Source organism: Hibiscus syriacus, unplaced genomic scaffold (assembly GCF_006381635.1).
Source record: "Hibiscus syriacus cultivar Baekdansim isolate YM2019G1 unplaced genomic scaffold, ASM638163v2 tig00110187_pilon, whole genome shotgun sequence".
In the NCBI taxonomy this organism is placed as follows: Eukaryota; Viridiplantae; Streptophyta; class Magnoliopsida; order Malvales; family Malvaceae; genus Hibiscus; species Hibiscus syriacus.
Window position 1 is genome coordinate 2,024,793 of NW_024062618.1, and position 25,889 is coordinate 2,050,681.

General features: G+C 34.1%; 1 protein-coding gene and 1 pseudogene across 1 annotated transcript; one reads left to right on the plus strand and one right to left on the minus strand.

Moving 5' to 3' along the window:
• Nucleotides 1–1,789: 1,789 nt before the first annotated feature.
• LOC120217388 lies at nt 1,790–25,496 on the minus strand (annotated as a pseudogene).
• On the plus strand, nt 22,647–23,468 carry LOC120217671 (putative EG45-like domain containing protein 1). The gene is made up of 3 exons (XM_039214741.1): nt 22,647–22,776; nt 22,871–23,147; nt 23,377–23,468. The coding sequence occupies exons 1-3, from the start codon at nt 22,677–22,679 to the stop codon at nt 23,408–23,410; spliced, it is 411 nt and encodes a 136-aa protein (XP_039070672.1). The 5' UTR covers nt 22,647–22,676; the 3' UTR covers nt 23,411–23,468.
• Nucleotides 25,497–25,889: the final 393 nt, after the last annotated feature.

A 25,889-nucleotide genomic window follows, 5' to 3' on the forward strand; every position in this document is an offset into this window, starting at 1 on the left:
TCCTTTATAATTTTTATTATTTTAGAATTTTTAAATATTTTTACTTTTATGTAAAATGATAAAATAATTGCCATCGGTATAAGTAAAAAGATAAAATAGTTATCAATAACCACTTGGTTTAGTGTGATGAGACACTAGATCTTTTAAGTAAGGCCAGAACTTCGAAACCTGACATTTGCCAATTGAGCAAACTGTGTTGAGAAAGTCATCTCTATAATGGGCCTTTATAAAACTTAAATCGTCGTTAAATAGATTAAAAACATACAGATAAATAAGAAAAAGATAAAATAGTTAATGTGAGTTTAACTCATCCATTTTTTCATCAGTTGATTTAGTTTGACTAAAGAAATTTCAAAGGTCAGAAGAAATAAAAATTTAAGGACTAAAATGATTTTAAAAAAAATCAAAATCCAAAAAGTATTATTAGGGGGAAAAACCCTACCTTACATCTTTAACTCCCCCCCCCCCCAAAGCTATTTACAACTTTCCGAGATCCATTGTTGAGTATGGGTTGGCGGCCAACTTCCTAACAACGCCGATGCCCGCTCTAACGTCGACATCTTACCCAACACGCCACTCTGCTAATCTATTGCTTTGCTCTTTGTGTTCCCGATGATATAAGTAATCAATATTATTTCATATGTAATCAAGTTCAATTCAACCTCACGTTGGTAAGAATTTTGTGCTTTGATTATATTTCATTTTTGAAATTTGAGTTTAATTCAAAATAAAGAATGGAACATTGACAACGTAGGATAGAATTATCAGTAAAAGAGGAGAGCATTGACAACATAGTAACATAGGTAAAGGAATGAAGCATTGACAACATAAGATAGGGTTATCCGTGAAAGAAAAGAGCATTGACAACAGAGGATCATTGATGAAAGAATTGAACATCGATAATATAGGATTATCGATGAAAGAATTAAACATTGATAATATAAGATCATCGATTTTTACATCATGACTGATTCTTTTTATTGTAAATTACTCGATAATAGTAAATATATAGTATACGAGTTTATATACCACAAGTGATCTTAAAATGAAACCTCTTCAAAGTAACAAAGGACATAACAATAACATTCTAAATGCCAAACTCACTAAGGCTTGATCCTAAAAAATTGGATTCCCACTTTTCAAAATGTGTTGGAAGTAATTGACCGTTTCAGTTTAGGCGTTACAACGTCTGGTGTAATACACGTCTATAACATTTATTTATTGTTATGGGTTATTGCCTATTTTAATTTATATTTGATTGTGTAGATAAATGTACCGGTTAAACGTGATAATGCAGTAAAAATTACGTATTTTTTTAAAAATTGATTCAAATATTTATCCCAATTTATATAAATTAAGAATAATTAAGTATATATCTGTAATTTATCTATTAGACTTAGATTTCTAAAACCAACATTTGAATTGATTTAACCGCTGAAATCAAATATACTGAAAACTGAATAAACTAAAAGTTTTAATTAATTTCAAAACAGTATAAAGATCTCTAGCATATTTAAACCTAATATTTATTATTTTAAATATATCCAATAATGAAATTACATGATACGACTTGAATGGGGTGAAATAAATTTTCTATTATCAAGAAAAGAAAGAGAAAAAAAATGCATACCTCAATGGGATTTCTCACTTATCATCCACTGAAGCTGTGCCAATCCTTTTGCATCAATTGCATTCCAAATTTGCTTCGACTTGGCCATCACGACCGACAAGGAAGTGGCCGAGCTGCCAACCTCAAATGAAAAGCATGATGCAACTCCAACGTAACAAATTAATCACTCCTTTCTGGAGCTGCCAAGTCCTAGCCATCATCATTTCTAGTTTCATTCGCTTCTTCATCCGATGCATCACACATCTCCAAATCTCCATCTAACTCTTCTTCTTTGTCTTCTTGCAGTTTAATGCCATTATCATCTTCATATGCATCATCATCTTCATCAGAAGCTTCCATTGAACCTCCATTCCAGTCATTACAAGCACCATTAAGATCCGGCTTCCAGTTTCCTTGCTCGTATCCATGACCATGGGCATTATCGTCCGACTCCTCTTCCATGCTGTTACTATCAGGAGGATTTACTACTTGCATCATTTTGAATCTTTCAGCTCTCCATTCTTCATCCAATTCTCTTGCAACAGATACAGCTCTGGCCTTAGGTTTAGTCACGCCACTCATAGAAGCCACCATTGTATTACCAGCAGCTCTCCTTTCTGTTATCTTTCCAACTGTTCGGCGACGATTTCCAGAATTCTGACCAAGTATTCTTTGGTCCTGTTGTTTGAAGTGGAGACTCAAATTATTTTTTTCTCTAGTACTTTGCTTGCTAGTACGATGTTTGGATTTAGAAGCTCTCCTCTTTGACTTTTTACTAGATCATAGTTCACGAACCCCTTTCCCTGCTTAGATTTGTTGCGCTTACTGTTACTCAGGTCAGCAAAGTTTTCTGCTCTCATAGGCTCATCTTGGTCTAGTTCTTTCGATTCAGGCCCTTTGTTCTTGATGAAAAGAGAGGTTCTTGAAGGAAACTTCTACGTTTTTGACAAAATTAGTTAGCTTACATTTCAAAAATTAAATGACCAAGTCAAATAAGGTGCAAACACATGGTAAAATGACTGGAGAAAAATAGGTGGCAAGTGAGATCCTAGGCAAATTCACAGAATGTCAACCTCTGGAAATACCATCATTTAACCGTTATCCAGTCTACCAATAGAAAATATCAAAATTATACCCGCTTGCTAAGGAGGGGAATAAAAAGGCATTAAAAATACTCACTATATATGTTCTAGCTTCCCTGTTCTCAGCTGGTTCAACTTTCTCCTGCTTTAAGTACATGATGGATGCACCAAGCAGCAGAAGCCTTAAAGCAACAGCTGCAGTAGTTTGGGGTATCCATGGGTGGACAGAATCAGTCAAATCACTCTCCGACGGAAGATTAGAAGCCAATAATTCTCTTGTTGTCTCAAAGACCGGTGATAAATGATCTTGCTTTATGGCATTCTCAAGGTGAGTCAATATCTGCAACACCATGACATTTGAGTGAGACAAATATCAGAACTGTATATTTAATCATTTAATTGGGGCAACATAAGTGGTTAATAACTAAGGTCTCATAGTATTAGGCACATGCGAAAAGGCGCTTCTTTTAGAAGAGAACCTCAGAAAAATAAAAATGTATAAAATGAGAAACATGAGCAAAGAATGTGACAGATTGGCTAGGTAAATGTTACAAACTAGGCTAAATGCTCGAGTTAGGATTCTATGTTTGCACAACTTTTCATTTGAGAATATACTATATTCCTTGATTTATATGGCATAGTAACTTCTTGGATTTGTCTAGTGAAACTAGCAAGTCATTAGTCCCATTAACAATAACCAATAACATCTATATCAAATTTCCTTTATTAGACAAATCTAACAAACTAAAGGTCCCGAAGTGATCAAAAGAATAGGTTAAATCCTCAGATGAAAATTAGTGCAAACGTCATATCCTAATTTGGGCACATATCCCTACTAAAAATGATGATAACCTTCAGGATTTCATCCACAGAAGAAGCATTCAGTTTCATGCCCCAAATCTTTCGATGGCCTTCTGTCCAAATTGATTCAAGGGATTCTGGTGGAACAGATACCTGGCAAGAGAAGTTTTGAAACAAAAATACATAATAAGACCAAAAACTCAAATTTATATAGGGAAGCCACCATTGGCATGTTGCTAGCTCACCTCAACTAAAGCACACAAGGATACTCGGTGTCTAACTTCTTGTTTCCATTACACTTATGTTCCGAGAAATTAAACCCTTGTTAATGGAGCCAAACGTCTGGTGGCAGTGAAAACAGTGAATCTCCTCTGGGACATGAGAACCAAGACACACATCACAAACAACAAATAGCTGCATACTTCTTTTCTTGCCATATTTCATGGCACACAAAGTAGAGTTATCATAACATTCTTTCCACATCCACCTCTGGAAATCCTGGTATCTATTCAAGGCCGACTTCATCCCAATTTCGTTTGTTCCAAGCTGAACTTTGAAAGAAGATAATGCCTCTGATGCATTAGAGTTCAACCCACAGATAGCATCACTAGCACTGTCAAAACTGGCAGGAAAGTCAGGACTGTAATCTATTTCAGAAGCCTCATTTTCAGTGGAGCTTCCACTTTGGTTAATAGCTGCTACACACTGTAAGTTCCTGCGAACATTTTCTTTGAAGGAAGTTTCATTTTTTTGCAACATAATCCTTAACTGGGATTCTCTGATTACTCGTGCATCTAAAGTTGACAAGAAAGCATCAAAGGCCTACAGAGAAATTGATTGGATACATAAGAAATTATTTGACTCGTTCTAATAATTCATTCCAATATATATATTTTTTATAAGAAAGAGGCCTCGTTAAAAACCCCCTTCATAACCGTTAAGCTACAAGGTATCTTAACGGGCATTGGAAGGAGGAAAAGAGTGCCCATATTTTATTAATAGAAACAAAGAGTACAACCTAGGTAAACCCCCCCTAGATTACAACCTTTCTCATAAACCTACACCTTTCCCATGAAAGGAATTCATTCCAATATATATAAACACAGTTCTCTTTCCAAGTATTTAAAGCATACCTCTTCAGAATCAATCACTCTCCAAACTCCCCCATGTAATTCAACAAATATCCGGCCAGCACAAGGATCATTTTTAGATGCAGAAGCAATAAACTGCCAGTATATATTACATCTACAATCTAAGCCAAGAGGCAAAGACCTGTATGCATAAATCTCTTCTGCTCTGTGGGAAATGTATGATTTCAACTGTGAGCATGATCTTTTCAAAGCATATCCGTGCTGCTGAGCAGAAAAGTCATCTGGACCCATAAAAGTGAAGTACCAAAGTACTTTCAGCAGGATAACTATTGAGGCCATTCAAAAAATTTTGAGAGCATAGCAAGGGTTTTTGTTCTTCTGGATTGCTTGGAGATAACTCATCATGTTTATTATCAGCAGGAGGAAATTGACTTTGACTGCCCTCCATAGGATAATTAGGCAAATGAGCTTCGGCCTTCATTCCTATCACAAATGAAAAATCCACTTTAGTAATGGTTTCTTCCTTCACAAGACTTCTATCCAGCTGAGCCTCAGACCACATTTGCTTTTTAAGAGCATTCACTGCTTCCAAACGATCCTGTAATTAATAAATCAAATTTAGAAGGAGGAAAATGGCAAGTGCCTCTACGATCAAAGCAACATCACAATCACATTAAACTGTAGTTAGAGATCTACCTCAAGGGCAGTGCGGATAGAGTTCCCTTCATTTGCGATTCCAATTAAAGCAACAATGGCATTAAGGCGCTCCTCAACACTAAGATGAGAATATTCACCTTCTGAAAGACCTTGAATCCATGACTCACCAAACTTACTTTAATCAATTTCAATATTCTGTTGATCGGGATCACCTGTTCCATTCTCCTCACCAATAACACAATGTGAAGTATTACTAGTACCATTGGCATCCTTCATGCTATTCGAAGGGAAAGATAGAAGATCCTTATCGAATTTACCTGGAACATTTACTGCACCATCTGATGATGTATGGACTTTTTCACTTCCAGAACAAATGTTTACTTCATCCTTATGATAGTCGGCATCTTTGTTAGCATTTGAGGGAGTAGCAATGTCAACTTCAGGGTCCTCATCAACATCACCTTCAGAGTCTTCATCTCTTTCGACCTCTTTTTCAACTTCATCCGCATCTTCTCCACCTAAAAGCCCACTTTCAATTTGTTGAATCTTCTTCCTTGCAGCTGCAAATAAGGCCTCAGCATCAGTAGGATCTTTCCTATATGCAGGCTTTAGACAATAAGTTGACGGCGCTATTCTTTCAAAAAGCTTTGCATCCCTTGTCAAAGCAACCGAAATACAAGCTCCAGGCCTTTTGCTAGTTATCAGGTCCCGAAGTCCAGATTTCTTGTAGGAAACATGTAATTAGGAACAACCATGTAAACCATAAAAACCAATTAGACACCTGAAGGAACACAATCCAAACTCACCTGAATCTTATCTGCAAGTTCAAACACTGTTAATCCCTCACTTCCCCCAAGTGAAAGAACATGAAAAGCTGCAAATTTGACAGTTCCAGGTGTCAAACGATGTCTTGATTTTCTTGGAAGTAACAGACCTTTTTTCCGCATCAATGCAAATGCATTCTCAATCGCTGCACCATTGCGTAGAGTAGAAACTACATCTTCACAACCTTTGCTCTGCAGGTCCTAATGCAATAATAAACTCGGACAATAAGCCAATATCCATAAGCTGTTTAATATCTGATGGTACAAATCACTGAAGCAAATAACAATTAAAGATAATGCAAAATAAGCATGGGACTCTAACTTACCTACCATGATTAAGATATATCCCGACAGCAAGCTGATGCAAAATACATTTGCAAAAAAGCAATTCAAATTCATGTAAAAGAATTATTGCCACAAATACAATGACACAGGCCATCTAAGTTCCTTTCCTATTACATCACCTATTAAATATTTATCTACATCTTAACCATCAGAAGTGATATTTGTTGGACTCAAGGACACAAGTATTCTTATGAGGGGAGTTCAAAGCAACATATCCAGCCTTTAAAGCATTCCCATTGTGAAACACAACACACAGAGGTATATATATGTGTGAGTATACACATATATACAAGCACAGATAATACACACATACACACAAACATGCACACTGGATACGTTATAGTAGAAAGAGATGATTAAACCTGATGATTATCACCAGTGTATGTCCATGTAGCACTTCGTTTCTTCAACTGTGGTCCAAAGCCTGCAGATATTGCTAATTGCCGGAAAATTTCAGGCCATGTCACTGGATTCAAGTGATGCTGCCAACTGCGGATGTCAAAACCCCAGGAATATGCCTAGCATATACCAAATGCGAAATGTCTCATCAATAGTAAAACTAAACACCACGACAAATCTTTAACACCACTTACCCCTTCAACAATCTGAGGGTGTCCACCTTCAAGATGGGAAGCACTGTACTGATTCATCCCTAATCCAGTCACAGTTGTTCTTGCAACATCCTCAATATCTTTTATTATTGATTTCAGAAGAGCAACATGAATCTCACCCAACAACCTTGACTCCCGATATCAAAATGGTACGAATATCAAAATAGTGAGCGAAATAAAAGCTGAATCAGAGATCAAAATATTGCATTTGAAACTTACATAGTCATGAAATGCTTGCACAAACTCATCAAGGGTAAATGGCCATAGTCTAAGAACATCAGCAAAAGTAATAAAAATCTCCATGCCTGATAACAGAAACCGTAACAATCAGAAGTAGTACCTTTGGAACTTAGAATATGTATAATTTTACCTTAAACCATTTATGAAACAAACTGCAAAAATATGAAGTGCATAAGAAAGAACATTAGGGTTGTAACTTAAAGCAAATGAAAACTGATAAGAATGTCCTACCATGAGAAGATTCCCAACATTCTCCTCTGAATCAATCCACGGATGAATTGCAAATGGTCTTTTCAGTTGCACGGACTTGGGGGAAACAGGCTTAAAGAATCTAAAACAGAAATATTAGTGTCACTATCAACTTGAAGACACTAAAGAAACAAAATAGATTGCAAAAGAACATGACCCAAAACAATGTAAAAATCAAATAGTTCTTGAAAAAGAATAGAAACAGTTGGAGAAACATAAAAAAAATCTTTTTAAAAATCCAAGTGAAAGATATACCGATAGTACATTATCATATCCTCCTAACCAATAATTAGTTCTAATAATTCAAATAAAGAGACAACAAATTTTTTTCCTAACCAATCTAATGGAAAGCATTTATCATGTTAGTGGCATCCAAAATTTTGATTGTCATGGTTGATATTTGAAGGGGGGAAAAGATCAAGAGTATCTGACAAATATACATTTTAAATTGTGAAGCAACTAAATTAAAATACTCGATATTAGGGAATCCGTTTCAGTTTTTTTTTATAGAAGTTGGAGGTCTCATTAAAAACTCCCTTTGTATTCGTCCACATACTAAGAAGTATGTTAACGAACATAGGAAGGAAAAAAGAGTACCTCATATTTCATTGAATAAAACGCCTCATTACATATGAAAACACAAAATACCCTCAAACGAGGATAAACACCATTACAAAAAAACATAATCACCTAAAGCTCTCACCTTCTCGACCACAAAAATCAAGAGGCAATCACCCTATAGCTAAGATAAACCTCCATCAATAGGAAAACAACCCAACATTTAATGACATAACATATATAAAAACAACACCTAAAACCATTAAACCAAAAACATCCGCCTTTGAAGGAACTCCACAAAAATACCAACATGTATCAAAATCACCAAAAATACCAACTCAATAAATTATCTTTAATGAACCAAAACCACACTTCCTTCCCTTCAATCAATGTTTCCTTGCCACTTAATTCAAAGCTCTTTTCTTTGTCTTGCATTTCTTCGCCACACGAATAGTTCTTAATTTCGCCGAGATAGGGGGCACTACTAAGGTATCTTCCTTTAATTGAAACCCATCATAAGAGCATCTTCAGAGGCCCTGAGGCTAACACCAACATAATGATCAACTGATTTATTACCTAGATGCTCCACGATATTTAATTTTAGCTTTTTCTTCCTCTCATTCAAAAAGGCAATTATTTCAAAAAGGCAAAAACTGTAACAGAATTTTAGCTTTTTCTTCCTCTCATTCAAAATGCACACCAATCAAGTAAAAATTAAATTAAGGCAATAAATACAAATTTCAACAGATATTTAACTCTAAATGACTCAAGATTTTTCAAATTATTGTGATCAAGATGAATGATTGACAATATTCCTTTGCTAGCAGCATCAAACTCCATGAGTTCTAGCTGTTCATCTTCGAGAAACCCATTGACTCTTTTGAAATTTTTCGTGCAGTTGTCTTCTCCCTGGCAACCCGACGTCTCTCCTCCTCTTTCTCTCTTTGAAGCTCTTCCTTTTGTCTCTTTTTCTCAGCCTACATGCAAAACCCCAAACTAAAACCAATGACTAGAAAAAAGAGAGAGTTCTCTTCATTTATGATTAAGGCCACAACATTATCAGCAGAAACTCATACTAATGTCTTCTCAAACTTACTCTAACATATTCTTTCTGCAAAATCTTTTTTCTTCTTTCTTCTTCCCGCTGCTTCTCGCGCTGCAATCTCTCTTCTTCCCACTGCTTCTCGCGCTGCAATCTCTCTTCTTCACGCTGCTTCTTACGCATCAACCTCTCTTCTTCCTTCCTTCTTTCACGCTCATGCCTTTCCACTTCTTTTCTCGTTCTTTCTTCATTCTACAAAACAAATTTCATAACATGAGACAATAAAGAGGAGTCCCTATGAAGCCAAATTCATGATCAATAAAAAAATAATATTCAGAAAACCTTTCTCCTTTTATTATCTAGTTTCTCAAGGTCTTTACAATTGCCATCATCTTGTGCTTCAACTTCCCTAGCAATTCTATTTTCATCACTCTACAAAAAGAAAGGTGATATACAATTAGCATTCATGGAAGGATACAGAAATAAATAATACATATGCTAACAAGATAGGCACCTTGCGCTTCTTGTTGTTCTGTGGATCATCAGACACTTTAGAAGATGAAGAAATAATTCCCATATTGCGTTGTTGAGGTAACAAAGGAACTTGAGATCCTTGACCTTGGATTCCATGAACCCTGGACAATGGTTCCTCTCCATGCACAAATAATGTTGCTCCACCTCTAATACCATTGACTGGTGATTCATAAAAATGAGAATGAGTAACTTGTCCGCATGCATCAGATCTAAGACTTGAATGATCTGGAAGAAACTGATACTCATGAATAGCACTCACAGAAGCCTGGGATTACAGTTTATATGATTTTAATAAGTCAACCCATATAAACATGTTAATTTTCCTTCCATCAAAGTACTTCAAATAAGCATTTAAAATATTTAAAAACATAAAACTTCTGGATCAATATATATCCACATATATATTTATCAAAGATTGTAATCCCAGCAGCATATCCATTTTTTTAATAGTAGCAGCATATCCATTTACGTATCATAAACTGGCACATATTTAAAGGGACATATAGAATAATAAAAGCCCAAAAGAATTTCTATCAAAACCCTAAAGATATCTGAGACTCTTAACTAGTCCTAAGTGAACTATCAATCACAAATCACCATAAATCATAACAATCACGCAAAGCATTCTAATTTCTAGACATAATGACAGTTAAATGTAAATGTGAGTTCAAGAAACCAACTTTACTTGTGTCGCGATCATATAGTTTGCTCTCATAAGGTTGTCCAGACCGCTTATGCAGCTCCGGAATAGCTAATCAAAAAAATAAAGAAAGAAATGCATGCATTACAACCTACAAGGCCGACTGTATAAAGTTATAAACTGCGGTAAACAACATGTCCAATATATCAATCCATGAAAATACAGCACAAATATAGTCTACATTTTGCAACAAAGAAGAAGAAGAAGAAGAAGAAGAAATATGAATTCTATTAAACAACATAGACATCTTACTTTTAAACAAGAGAATTTACTTTTACCTTCAAATGCATCGGGACGTAATGGATCAAATTCCATTCCCAAGATAGGCCCATCATCCCTCAAGGGTTGCCCCAACTGTGCCTCCACGCAAGCAATTGCTCTGAGCTCCATCATGCCCCGAGAAGAACTTCCCCCTAACTTCCTGAAGTCCATACACGGAACCAGACTCGGACCCCTCGTCTGAATCCGGCCCGACACAGAAATCATCACTCGGAGAATCCGGAGGCAGCGTTCTGCCTTTTCGAGGATTCTTGGAAAGAGTTTCCTTCTTTTCTTTCAATCTCCGATGACAAAACCACGTCTGTAACTGCCGGTCCGTTAATCCTAGTTTCTCCGATAATTCTGCTCGCGTCGCTTCCGACAGGTATGTCTCCACTACAATATTTTTTTATAATAAATAGTAATAATAATTGAAAGTGAAAAGAAAAATCAACAAGCACAAGAGAGAGATGAAGGAACATACAAGCATAGGCATCCTCGAGAGTTTGGAGTTGAAACGGAGTCTTCATCTGTCATTTGGTCTTAACGTAACCTTCATTGGAACTGTTAGCGTTTTTATTTGAAACTTTCCTTTGATTAGTTTCTCCTTCTGAACCAGACTCCATTGAAAGAGTTCCAAATTCCAAAATCCACGAAGAGGAATTAGGGTTACAGAAAATACTTTTTCTCTTTCCTTCACCCTAAATAACACGAGACATCGTGAAAGTGAATTAAGGGGAAGGATGAGGATTGTTATCGAATTAAAAGAAGGGAAGAATCAAAGTAATAAACCAAATATCGACAAAAATAAAACAGGCAAATTAGGAACAGAGACTTGTGTCGATTACTAATTAATCATTGGTTTAATGTATATAAGATCCATCGATTTTTTTTTAAAAGAAATACTAAAAGTGATATTTAAATTTATTTTATATTTAATGTGAATTTTAAAATTTTAAAAAAATCTACGACCACTTCATTTTTTATCTGGACGAATATCTATGTTAGATGAGACTATACTTAAGGAAATTGATTTTTCATTTATTTAGTTTTAGATATTCTTCAAGTTTTTCTCTTATATATTTAATGTCCGAGGACGTTAGAGTGATATGTTTATGTATATTGTTGTCTCAACCGTTCACGCTCTTGCTTATCAAGTTATCATAGTTGTTCACCGTTATATTTTACTTATAATTTCTTTTACTTTCAACATATAATTCACAAACGTTATTGATTATGATTTCTTTTACTAATGAATATATTATAGTCTTACTTTTTAAAAAATTAATTTATTCTTTATTATCAAAATATAATTTTAATTGTTACGATGTTGACGTAATATTTTATAACATTATATATAACATATAATGATGATATGCATGGAAGTTCTCAACCTGGCGTTGGGGGCAGCCTATACCCCACCTCCCCTTATCCCATTGCATATGGAATAGGGTTTTTGTTGTTGTTGTTGTTGTATATAATGATGGGGAATGTCTCAGGAACGACGGGTTAATATACGGCTAATATACGGCGTTACCGGATATATTAAAAGATATTTAACAAATTCGGTTTAGCGCTACCGGAAATGTTGACTAATAATAATGTAGTAGGTCTAAGTCATGAAGAAATATTAAAAAATTATGCAACCGACAAACTTAACTTGTCGGTTCGTGTCGATCCAAATTAAAAATTATAGATCCACAATGATATAACAGGTAAAACTATGACAAAACCAGTATTGAAATGGTAAAACCGGTAAAGCGGTACCGAATATATTTAAAGTGTCGGTATTTTAATATAAGGATCGACACTTCGTTAATTTAAAAGAGAAGCAGTTTTAGCGTCTATAAAGTGTCGATACTTTCAAAAAATATATCGATCAACAATGATATAACAGGTAAAAATATGATAAAACTGGTATCAAAATGATGAAACCGGTAAAACGCTACCGGATATATTGAAAGTGTCGAAACTTTATATAAGGATCGACACTTTGTGAATTTAAATGAGAAGCAGTTTTAGCGCCTATAAAGTGTCGATACTTTAAAAAATGTATCGATCAAACAACGATTTAACAGGTAAAAATATGATAAAACCGATATCAAAATGATAAAACCGGTAAAATGATACCAGATATATTAAAAGTGTCGATACTTTCGTAAGTACGTGTAATAAATTATCGATACTTTCAAAGAAATACATAATTATCCTTTCGAAAGTATCGACACCTGACATAAAAGTATCGACACTTTTGTATTTGTATCGATTAATATAAATAACATATCCGATGAAAATATAAAGGTCATAGCTAAATATCCTCTGAAAATAGATAGAACAGACAAGTTTTTGAAATCGAAGCGTAATTGTTGCTGCATTTCAGAAGGCGTTTCTAAAGCGAAAATTTGTTTGTTTGTTGTTGCAGTCGAATCGAAAAGTATGTTATCGAAACCCTAATTTTTTATTATTACAGTAATCGCAATAGGTTTTTATGTGTTGTTTGGGGTTTTGGAGTAAAGAAGCATTTGAGACCGATTGCAGGTAGAAAGTGATATTCAAGGAAAAATATAAATGTCGATACTTTTATTAAATATTATAGGTATAAATGATATTACAGTTGTATAAATGTGCCGACACATTTTGTAGTGGCCATTCAAATTCTTTTGAAGAAAACCGTTTTACCACAAGAGTAGTTATCTATATTTGTATATTGTATAATTTTCATTATACCCAAAAAAATATCAGCATAAAGTGTCGATACCTTTTCAAAAAGTGTCAATTGAAAAAACATCGGAACCATAATTATAATGTAATAGGTAATTTTGTAATATAACCGGTATAGATATACCGGTTTTATGAGAAATATGTATACAACCTATATCGACACTTTTTAATATTGTGTCGCTACTTTATGTCCAGAATGGATGAAAAAAGTGTCGATACCTTTTCAAAAAGTGTCGATTGAAAAAACATCGGAACCAACAATTATAATGTAATAGGTAATTTTTTAATATAACCGGTATAAATATACCGGTTTTATGAGAGAATAGGTCTACAACCTATATCGACACTTTTTAATATTGTGTCCATACTTTTAAGTAACGCGGTTTTTCTTCCTTCATTCAATATTTATATGTACATCTTATACACAATAGGAGAGGAGTTATGTTGATACTTACGATACATGGAGATCGTTGTCATTCCATTCCGTCTTCGAAAAAATCAGTTGATGTAGGCTGTGTGCTTGAACTCAAGCTGAGCTTGACTTGAGGACATGTTAGTTTGTTATGTCCCTCACCGTTGCAGTACCCACATCGCCTAATTTTCTTCTCGACCTTGTTCTTCGGCACTTCTTTTCGCTTGCGTTGTTTTCGTTGAGGGTCACGAACATTGTTTACTACAATGCTCTGGTTGACTGAATCATTCAAACCAAACGAGTTTTCTAATTCTTCTATTAGTTTTTTCATCTCATCTCTTGTGGTTTTGAAAGACTCGTCTGTCTTTGATGCAATGTAGCATAACCTACTTGACGTTGAACGTAGAGCAGCGAACCTTGCCATCTGCATCACTTCTGGAGACACATTCATGTCAACATAACTGGGTGCAGAAGCCTTCGCATCATTAGTCCACCTACTTTGAATCAAAGTCCCGGGCAAAAATGTGTAATCCAAGTGCTTCAAAATGTGAAGTTGATGGCGACACGGAAGTCCAACGGTCTCGAATTTTTTGCATGAGCAAATTAGAGTTTTCGTACGAGAATCAAAACTAATTTCAAATTTCTTATTTTTTTCTGTGTACTTTGACAAAATATAATTTTGACATTCATCTGATAAGGACTTAATTTCTGCCTCAATCTGGTACAATGTCTCCTGTATAAGTTTATCTTAGAACACATGAAAAGATTCGCGGGTAAAAATCGCAGCGGCATGGCTTTCAAGGTCGACCAATTTTGTGATCTGGAAGGGCTTCGTATGGGAACTTAAGTAATCCGCTTTTAACTCGTTCATACGCATTCTACTAATTCCATCTTCAATTGCACGAACAACATCTAAATATGTCTTCTTGTGTTTCAGTGCAATCGCTAGTGAAGCATTCATAGACTCGCACCTTTGTGTTGAGCGAATATTGGCAAAGAAATGACCGGATAGGTATGCTTGTGCCCATAAGTGTCGTGTATTTCCCTTCTCAATCACCCATGGATGCTTTTGGACGTTGAATTATGAAACAACCGAATGCCATTGAATATCAAATTCCTCGGTTGTCCACCAGGAAGCCATGCATTTTGAGAATGCTGCTGTAAACTTTGGGTCACTAATGTTAGCTTGTGCATTGCGAGAAAGATGCCAAGAACATAATCTGTGCTTAGCATAAGGGATAACAGATCTGATAGCCCTCTGCATTGCCCTATCCCCATCGGTGACAACTGAAATATGTGATTTATTCATCATGGCTTCTAAAAAATTCTGTAGCACCCACTCGAAAGATTGAGACGTCTCGTCAGCGATTATGGTAGTGGCAAACACAATTGTGTTATGGTGATGATTGACACCGACAATAGGCATAATTGGTCGACCATACAAATTATCTTTGTACGTTGTGTCGAACGCAATTACATCACCGAAGCATGTATAATCTGATCTCGATGTAAAATCCGACCAAATAAGATTATACAATGCCCCCGATTCGTCTACCGAGTATGTCATAAAAAACCCAGGATCATCATGTTTCTTATAATCAAAGTAGGCAATAAGCGCATTCACATCCCCATCGACGATTACCTTTGCTTTACCTCTTTGAAGTGCATTGTAGATGTCTTTATGTGTAAATCCAACATTATGATAGCCCCCTGTCTGCTGCGTTAAATAGTTCATTATTTGTGACGTGCCAACACCGACCTCTTTCAATGTTGTTGCCTCATCGATATCAGCCTTACTTACAGCTCTATTAGAACGCATAAATGGTGTCATAGCAGGTGTGCACAATGCATGATTATGTTTCTGATCAGACTTACTTATAACCCACTGATCGTTTGTATTTGTTGTTGTAACTAAGACTCTAGCCTTACATCATGTTCTTGTGACTGGCGTATGAGCACGTTGACGATCAACAGTATTGACTTTTAATCCTCGAAACCCTTCTTTGGAACAACAAAATTCTTGTGTCTTCAAATTCCCTTCCACGTCAAGCCGTGTTGTTTCCTTACGTGCACTAAACCCATGTTCCCTTGCGAATCCCTTGTAAAAGTACCAAGCTTGATCACGTGAACAGAAGAGCTGACCAACCAATCTGTCAGATTCATCAACATTATGTACTTCATGGCATTCCTCGGATGGCTTAGCATTGTCTACATCAATATGATCCATGGCAAAAATTTTGTTGTGCAAGTTTAGTGGTCTCGGAGTTGATGGAGATGTAAGCAAAGGTTCATTTTGAACATGTTTCGGTCGTGCTGCTTTCAATAGGATGTGTATTGGTAATGGTAGTTAAAGGGTGGGTACAACATTAAATTCGCAATACATATTTAGGTATGTACAATAACTACCTAAATATGTGTCAATACATTTTCTACCTAAACATTTGTTAAATTTAAATTCTAAATAATATTTTATAAAATATCAAAACAATCAAATAATTTTTTGTGTAAATGAAATTATTAAATTAATATTGTTGGTGGAAAACATGAAACACTATTAAAAAAATTGAAACATAAATTACATAACTTTAAAAAAAGTATGGATCATTTTTATAAAAAGTATGAACACTTTCAACATATCAGGTAAATTTTACCTTTTTTAAAAGAGAAGAAGTTATATTGTCAATAAAGTGTCGATACTTTATAAAAATGTATCGATCCATAACAATATAACAGGTAAAAATATGACAAAACCGGTCGAAATGAAAAAACAGGCAAAGCGCTACCGATTATGTTGAAAGTGTCGATAATTTATTATACGTATCGACACTTTTGGAATTTAAAAGAGAAGAGTTATAGCGCCAATAAAGTGTCGATACTTTATAAAATGTATCGATCATAACAATATAACATGTAAAAATATGACAAAACCGGTCTCGAAATGACAAAACAGGTAAACGCTACCGGTTATGTTGAAAGTGTCGATAATTTATTATAAGTATCGACTTTTGAATTAATAAGAGAAGAAGTTATAGCGCCAATAATGTGTCGATATTTTATAAAAATGTATCGATCCATAACAATATAACATGTAAAAATATGACAAAATCGGTCTCGAAATGACAAAATAGGTAAAGTGCTACCGGTTATGTTGAAAGTGTCGATAATTTATTATAAGTATCGACACTTTTGGAATTTAAAAGAGAAGAAGTTATAGCGTCAATAAAGTGTCGATATTTTATAAAATTGTATCAATCCATAACAATATAACAGGTAAAAATATGACAAAACCGGTCTCGAAATGACAAAACAGGTAAAGCGCTACCGGATATGTTGAAAGTGTCGATAATTTATTATAAGTATCGACACTTTTAGAATTTAAAAGAGAAGAAGTTATAGCGCCAATAAAGTGTCGATACTTTATAAAAATGTATCGATCCATAATAATATAACATGTAAAAATATGATAAAACCGGTCTATAAATGACAAAATGTGAACGCATATTGTGTCGATACATTTATAAAAAGTATCGATCCAAAAAATATCGAAACCGATAATTATAATGTAATAGATAAATTTGCAATGTTACCGGTATAAATATACCGATTTACTTATAAAATAGGTCAATATAAGCGCTACCTATTACATTATATAAGTTCTACCTAATATGTTATTGTACTTGATAATATTTCCGGTTAAATACCTATTTTATTATATAAGCGCTATCTATTATATTATATAAGCGTTACCTAATATGTTATTGTACTTGATAATATTTCCGGTTAAATAATATAATATAATCGATCTAAATTTTAACCGATCACTTGTTTAACCGATCACACCGTATATTAACCGTTTTTTAAACGTCGCACAACAGAACTACCCATAATGATGATATGGTAATCTGTGATGGATGATTATATAACACGAGATTTCATTGATTTTTTGGTGGATGATGACCAATTTTGAATGTATTTAATCGTATATTGTCTCAAAACTTTTGACTACGACTCCATCCAATTAACGAGCTTTTCAAAGATTTGACACTCGAACCATCATAAAATGGCTTCTACACTCGTAACACAAACCAATGTTGTCTTGTTACTGTGGTTGCTTCTAAAAAAAATCAAGTTTAGATATCCAAACTAAGACTCATGAGCATTAGTTTATCAGAGACTCTACTCTATTTTTTTGAATTATAGGAGAGAACCTCGTAAGAGATAATTGGTCCAATACATTATTGATTATATTAAAAATGAGCCAGCCAAACGACAACAAACTCGTATTAGCATGAGCAAAGACTTATCTAATAAATAAATTTATTTTATAAAAGTATTTTATAATTTTAAATATTTTAATACTTTTTTAAAATATTTTTTATTTTTATTGCTTCAAATAAATTTATCATTATTATATACTTTGTAAGAGCCTTCTTAAATATATTTAATTTTAAATTTTTAAGATGCACTAAATTTAAAAATTCAATACATAAATGAATAAAATATTATGATATTACAACTTGACTCATTATACAAATCATAACATCTACACGATAACCAAGTTGTTATTACAATATTTTGATATTCCGTTGAGATTCCTTAGATAATATTTGTAATGACTATTTTTATCTCAAAAATATTTATTGTTATAATTAGAAAAAATCATAAAAAAAGAAAAAAAGGGTAAATCAATCCTTGAATATTCGGGGTATTAAACACCCCGGTTATTGTTGTTGCACCATCTCCCTGTCATCTCCATTTCCTGCAAACTGTCCCAATAGTGCCCAAATCATAGATGTAATTTTTATTTTTTTATTGTTGTAACCGAGTTGTTATAAAACCCAAAGCATGCCATGTGATCTTGGGGGGCTCCTAATCCGAAAAGAAAAAAATTGCAAAAAAGGGCTTCCTCATGAATAAGAAACCAAAAGCAATGTAACGAACTCTCCATTTTTTTTATCAATCAAGTCAATACAAGCAAGCATCCATTTTACATTTCGAAACAGAGCACCATTTTCTTGCTTTTTTTATATTCTAAGCAAAACCATCAAAAAGAAAAAATAAAATGAAAAGAAAAATAGAGGGAGAAAAGTTTACCTCTCGGTCGGTGTTGTTCACGGGCGTTTGAGACCTCTTTTAGTCAATCTGAATGGTGAGATGAAGCCCGATGGTGAGGGAAACAACATACTCTGAGATCAGCTCGATCTGACGGTGGCTGGAAGAGATCGGAGCATTGGGAGCCAAAACGTTCTCGACCGTTTTCGTGGAGCTAGGCGTCGAATAAGGAAAATCGAGCCCCGATCTACATTCTTGACATCAAAACGAGCATCCAGATGTGTTTTGGGCCCAAACGTCCATTGGAGACAATGATCGATACAGCGATCGACAGTGACAATAAGGGCGAGTCTATCGTTGACTTTTAGAAAATGAAGAGAGAGGGGAGAGCATTTTATGGGAAGAGATAGAATGAAAAAGTGAAGAAAAAAAAGGAAAAAGGGGCTTTATAGCCCAAGAAAAACGATGTCATTTTGTCCATACCCTTGCATTTTGGACCAAGGGGTCTAATCACTTTAGTGGCCATCACAAGTTTCTCTGATTTTAATTTAGTCTTTAATTTCAATTCACTTCATTTATTAATGTCCTTATCATGCTATTTTCCATTTTTATTTTTAGTATTAATTTTTTGGTTTATTTTCTTTCAGGTCATCCAACATTTGTCATGTTTTTACAATATGGTCACTAATCTCTGCATTTTTATTTACTTCGAATTTAAGACGCTATTTCGTTATTATTTTAATTTACTCAATGAACGTCCCTTTTTATTTATGATCACGGTCTTTTATCTTATTTTATTACAATTTAGACATTATTTATGTTGTTTGTTTTGTTTTCGATTAATTCTATGTATCTTATGTTTTATTACAATTTAGTCCTTATTTTAATTTATTCTCCTAACGTTTTCGGTTTTTATTTTTTAGGTTATTCAACCAAGATCTTCAATTTTATATTTTTTTAATTTAATTTTTATTCAATTCATTAAATTTTTTATTTATTCTTTTTCCTTTAAATTATTTATTTAAATTAGATTGTTTTAAAAAGTATCCTAACTTTTTTTTTCAGGTACATTCATTAAAGTATATTTTCTTGTTAATTTAAATTTAATTTAATTTATTTTTTATCTTAACATGTTAATAATTAGATTTCAAGTTTAGTCCTTTAAAATAGGGGAATTTTCAATTTGGTCCTTGCCTTCATGCTCAATTATTCAAATTGACTTTCCGAATAAAATAATTAATCAGATTAATGGTTATAACCTTAGATCATAGATTTAGTCCCTCAACTTTAGACTTCTCACATTCTAGTCTCTAAACTTTTAACTAGATTATCCTTTTTGACATAATTGATTAGATTAACAATTAGAGCCTTGAAAGTAGGTTTAATTTCATTTTAGTCCTTTAATTTAGGGTTAGTCTTAATTGGCCCTTGCATCAACATGCTCGAGGGCCCAATTCAATTATTAGATTCAATCATTGGTTAAATCATCTTGGATTAATATTAGAGACCTCACTTTATGATTAGGTTATAATATATTGATTGATTGCACAAGTTTTTAAAACCTAAGGCAATGTTCACTTATTAGGGAGTCAATGGTATATCTCCCGCGAGTATGCTCAAGGGGTGACTACTAGTGATTCTCGTAGTAGGTTAACATCCTTTTCAAGAACGCATCATGATTTCTTAAAATCAAGGCAACATTTGGTTATTGGGCATAATAGTTGATCTCCCACATTCATTCTAGGGGGCAAACACTATTGACTTAAATAAACGACCATCCTTTTCAAATGTACATCCATAGTGAATTTTTAAATTAAATAAAATTTGAACTCAAAATTTATAAATTTTAAATGTAGGGTAATTGATTAGGTATCGATTTCTAGGCACTATGGGGGTGCTAGTCTTTCCCCACGCGTAATCGACTCCCGAACCTGATTTATGGTTTTCACAGGCCCAAGTTTGGTATTTTTGATCAAATAAAATATTTTATTAAAATTACTCGATTTTTGGTGTTCCTATCACGCCTTAAAATTATTAGTGTTGACTCTCAACATATCACAAATCTTTTCAAAGAAAAACCCCAAGTCCTACTAGTTTTTTCTTCACCCGGGAGAAAAAGGTGACAACAATATCATTGTCTAATCGCATGCTATGAAATTTGTAGCATGTGAATGAAAACGCATTTTGAGCGTTGAGCTAACAAGCTGAGTACCACACAATAACTTTACTACATGCATTCATAGCATAAGTATGTCAACGAATATACTCAGAGAAGCGATGCTACCAATGCCATATAACTATATATTCAATGCATATCCATAATCACAATACAACATCAAGGATAAGGCTCAGTTCACGAAGCTCAAACACTCATCCATAACACACAATACCACAATCAAGGATGAGACTCGGGTCACAAAACTCGAACACTCATTTACAACATACAAGCAGAAGCAAGCATCATGGTGTAATATTAGGTCACAAGCGCATCACATGACTCACACCTTTCTAGTCTACAATTTGATACTTTTGATGAGACTTGAGTCACACTCGTATTAAGAATGTACATCTAGTGACCTCACATGACCAGTACCTTGGATGAAACCTAGCTAGGTTACATGCATTAAGAACATACACATGACTAGCCTATTCCTCTAGAGTAAAGGACGAGTCTAAGTCACAAGAGCGTTAGAACAACATCCAACTAACATATTTTTAGTGCCTCAACACGACTCTTAAGTTATCTAGATAACTCATCATACACACATCCATCAAACACAATAAGCGATTGTCATACACAAGTAATTCGAGTGTCCTCATCGTTTCCCGAATATAAACAAAAGCATAAAAAGTCTTATGAAATCTTATCTCATAAGGTTCTTATAATTATCACACACATCATTATTATTCATCACAGTATTGTTACCGAGTCTTCATTATCAAATTCTCATTTTAGAACTAAACATCACATCATACGTCATTTACCATCCTATTATTAGTCATTCACGTTATTATCCAAGAATTATTATTTTTCTCGTTACTAATTAATCACAACGTTTTTAGGCTCTCCACTCAAGTCTCATATTATTATTCAATCATTTTTCCATTCAAACTCTTGCCATCACATGTTATTTAATTTAATTAGGAGGCACCATTCAATTTCAGATATTACATCAGTCGAAACGAAATTACTTCTAGTACAACGATTACACAACATAATAAATTTATTCTGTTAATTTTTATTTGTTTATTATTATTTTTGTCAGTCATGGAACTCCTTTATTTTGTAACAATATTTTTATTAACAATTGGTTCTTTGCATCTTGTTACCCATTCCAACCGATACCTTTCTCCAATACTTGTTCCTCCCATTGGATTTTGCAAAGGTTACATATAATCTACATCCAAGAAGAACGAACACATTAATTCAGTCTTCTCACTGCTCTGTCTGCGTCCACTCAGCTAGCAAATCTCTCAAATTCGAACCATTTCCCATTATTGTTCAGTTTCTTCTCAATGATTTCGCCGTGACTCCCACAAACCTGCCACAATCCTTTCCAGTGCATGGGACCCTGGAAAATTATGCACGAAAAGGAAGATTGGACGATACATGCCAGTTTAATATTAACACTGTAGATCTTTTGTTTTCTTCCTAAGTTTATAGGATATATATATATATTATTAGTAACTGTTGCATGGATATGATCATTTCTTGCCTTGTTCTTTATATTTACGGTTGTCTCATTTACCGACTATTGTGCCTATAACTGTTGACTGGTTTAATTTACTAATAAAAGCTTATGAATTAGCCTATAAAATTGGACCATACATACATGTTCAAATGCACACAGCACTAACAACATATAAAAATTGAAACCCTAACTAAGAAAATGGGGAAGACTAGTTTGATTTTTATTGGGATCGTTGCCTGCCTTGTCTCCATTGCTTCAGCCACACCAGGAATCGCCACCTTTTATAAAAGTTATGTTCGTAAGTATTTTCTTTTTCAATTTGATTTGATTTACTTAATCAAATAGTACTTTGATTTGGAACATTATATGTTATATATTGTGTTTGTTGGTAGCTTCTGCATGCTTCGGAAACAAGCCCCAAGGTAACATGATTGCTGCAGCCGGTGATGCATTGTGGAAAAACGGTAAAAATTGTGGAAAAACGTTCACTGTAAAGTGCACCGGATCCCCAAATGCTGTACCAAATCCATGCACCGGCAAGAATGTTACAGTGAAGATCGTTGATCACTGTCCGGGTCCGGGATGCAAATCGACCTTGGATCTTTCCCAGGAAGCCTTTGCTATTATAGCCAACCCGGTCGCCGGCATCATTAACATCGACTACAAAAAGTATGAATAATAAATTTCCTTTATCACATATCCAAGGATTTAAATATTGGTATGCTATCGGAATAGTGGCCATTATATAGCGGTAAAGGTGTCGTTTGAAACCGTTATTTGACAATCACGATACCTACAAGAACACCTGTTGTTGCCGCAACCGCAATTTCAATTCCTGATCATGATCATATCCATTGATTCTTCAATGTGAATAACATCATTTTCCGTGGTTTTGCAGGATAAAAGTTGGCAATGCAAAGGATGAAGTTTAAGTATCAAAGTTTTTGTTGTAATGGAATAATATTTACGTTTTAACTAAATTGATAGCAGTGTGTGCTATTGAGATGAAATTTGATTTTTTGTTCAAGTAATATAAATTCGCTTCGCTTCAAATAAAGGAATTAAAGTTTTTAACACGATAGACCTTTGAGTTATACAATAATGATTTTATATTCAAAACAAAATTACCATAATCAATTTTGCAATACATGAAATACATTATAGAATATTAATTAAAGTGCGCTTCGCAAAAGAATATACATACAAGTCACTTGTATGGACAATATTTTTTTTTATAGATAATATAATTTTATTAAAGATTAAATCATATAATTTTGTTATAAATTTCCCTAAACTTAACGTTGGAAAAGAGTACTCCCTGAATTTTCATTAAATCACATTGACACAAACTATCAACAATACAGGAACACTCGTGTGATTACAAATATAACACCTCAGTACTTCAAATCTGTTACCACCTGGCTTTGAACAGTGCTTGCCGAGATAACTATTGTTTTGCTAGATGATTCGTCATTCCATTTCGCTCTCTTGATATATACATGAATTGCACCAAAGAGATTGTACGAGATAGTTTATTAATCTCATCAAAAATATTCCACCACAATCTTTGAATACCACATCGACGTTGGATTTAACAGTCCCCACTGAAGGTGGTATCATATTAAAAGTTACATAAAACAATTACTATTTTTTTCTCAGCAAAATGATTTTTATTAATCGAACCTAAGTCAAGAACCTCATTAAAATCCTCCCTAAACCTAAATGGAAAAAAAGAGTACTCTTGACTCGTGCAGAGAAACAAGCAGCAAAATAAGCTTCAGCCACACAGATACACCACATTCCCCGAGGCCACACAATTCACTCCTAGCTACAAGACAGGCAAAAAAACGCAGAGCTATAAAACACAGCTGTAATACACGCAGGCCACCACAATATTACTTCCAGCACACTACAATGCAATATAATCCCCATCTAAACCACAACCTATATGAAGTCCTCCGAACCCGCAGCAAAGAAGAAAGACCCCCTTCTATACCACACAACAGAAACAAACATGTAGAGAATTGAAACAGAACTAGACCAAGGTAAGTACAACCGAGAGCAGAGACCAATCTCCAATGGCAGCTTACTCTTCATAACACCAGAATGCAGCAAAACAGACCACAGCAGCCATACGAGGCCTCTCCACGCAGAAAAAAGTGAAGTACTATGCTGCTACAACCAGGACAGCACCATAGAGTATCACAATAAAGACAGATCAACACAATCACCAAGGCCAAAGGCATAACGTATTAGCATGAGCACTAGTTTATCAGAGACTACTCTATTTTTTTGAATTATAGGAGAGAACCTCGTAAGAGATAATTGGTCCAATACATTATTGATTATATTAAAAATGTGCATGCTAAACGACAACAAACTCGTATTAGCATGAGCAAAGACTTGTCTAATAAATAAATTTATTTTATAAAAGTATTTTATAATTTTAAATATTTTAATACTTTTTTAAAATACTTTTTAATTTTTATTGCTTCTAAACAATTTATTATTATTATTGTTATATATTTTGTAAGAATCTTCTTAAATATATTTATTTTTAAAATTTTAAGATGCCATAAATTTAAAAATTCAATACATAAATGAATACAATATTATGATATTACAACTTGACTCATTATACAAATCAAAACATCTACACGATCACTAAGTTGTTATTACAATATTTTGATATTCCGTTGAGATTCCTTCGATGATATTTGTAATCACCATTTTTATCTCAAAAATATTTATTATTACAATAATGTTATTATTACCAAAAATCATAAAAAATAAAAAAGGGTAAAGTAATCCCTAAATATTCAGGGAATCCAATGCCCCGGTTACTGTTGCTGCACCATCTCCTGTCATCTCCATTTACTGCAAACTGTCCCAACAGTGCCCAAATCATAGATGTAATTTTTTTTTTTTATTGTTGTAACCGAGTTGTTATAAAACCCAAAGAAAGCCATGTAATCTTGGGGGAATCTTGATTCGAAAAGAAAAAAATTGTAAAAAAGGGTTTTCTCATGAATAAGAAACTGAAAGCAATGTAACTGCCTCTCGACCTCTCCATTTTTTTATCAATCGAGTAAGTACAAGCAAGTATCCATTTTGCATTTCGAAACAGAGCACCATTTTCTTGTTTTTTTATATTCGAAGCAAAACCACCAAAAAAATAAAATGAAAATAAAAAGAGAGGGAGAAGGTTTACCTCCCGGTCGGTGTTGTTCTCCGGCATTCGAGACCTCTTTGGTTAATCTGAAAGGTGAGATGAAGCCCGATGGTGAGGGGAACAACATACTCTGAGATCAACTCGATCTGAGTGTGGCTGGAAGAGATCAGAGCGTTGGGAGTAAAAATGTTCTCAACGTTTTCGTGGAGCTAGGTGTCGAATAAGGAAAACCAAGCCCC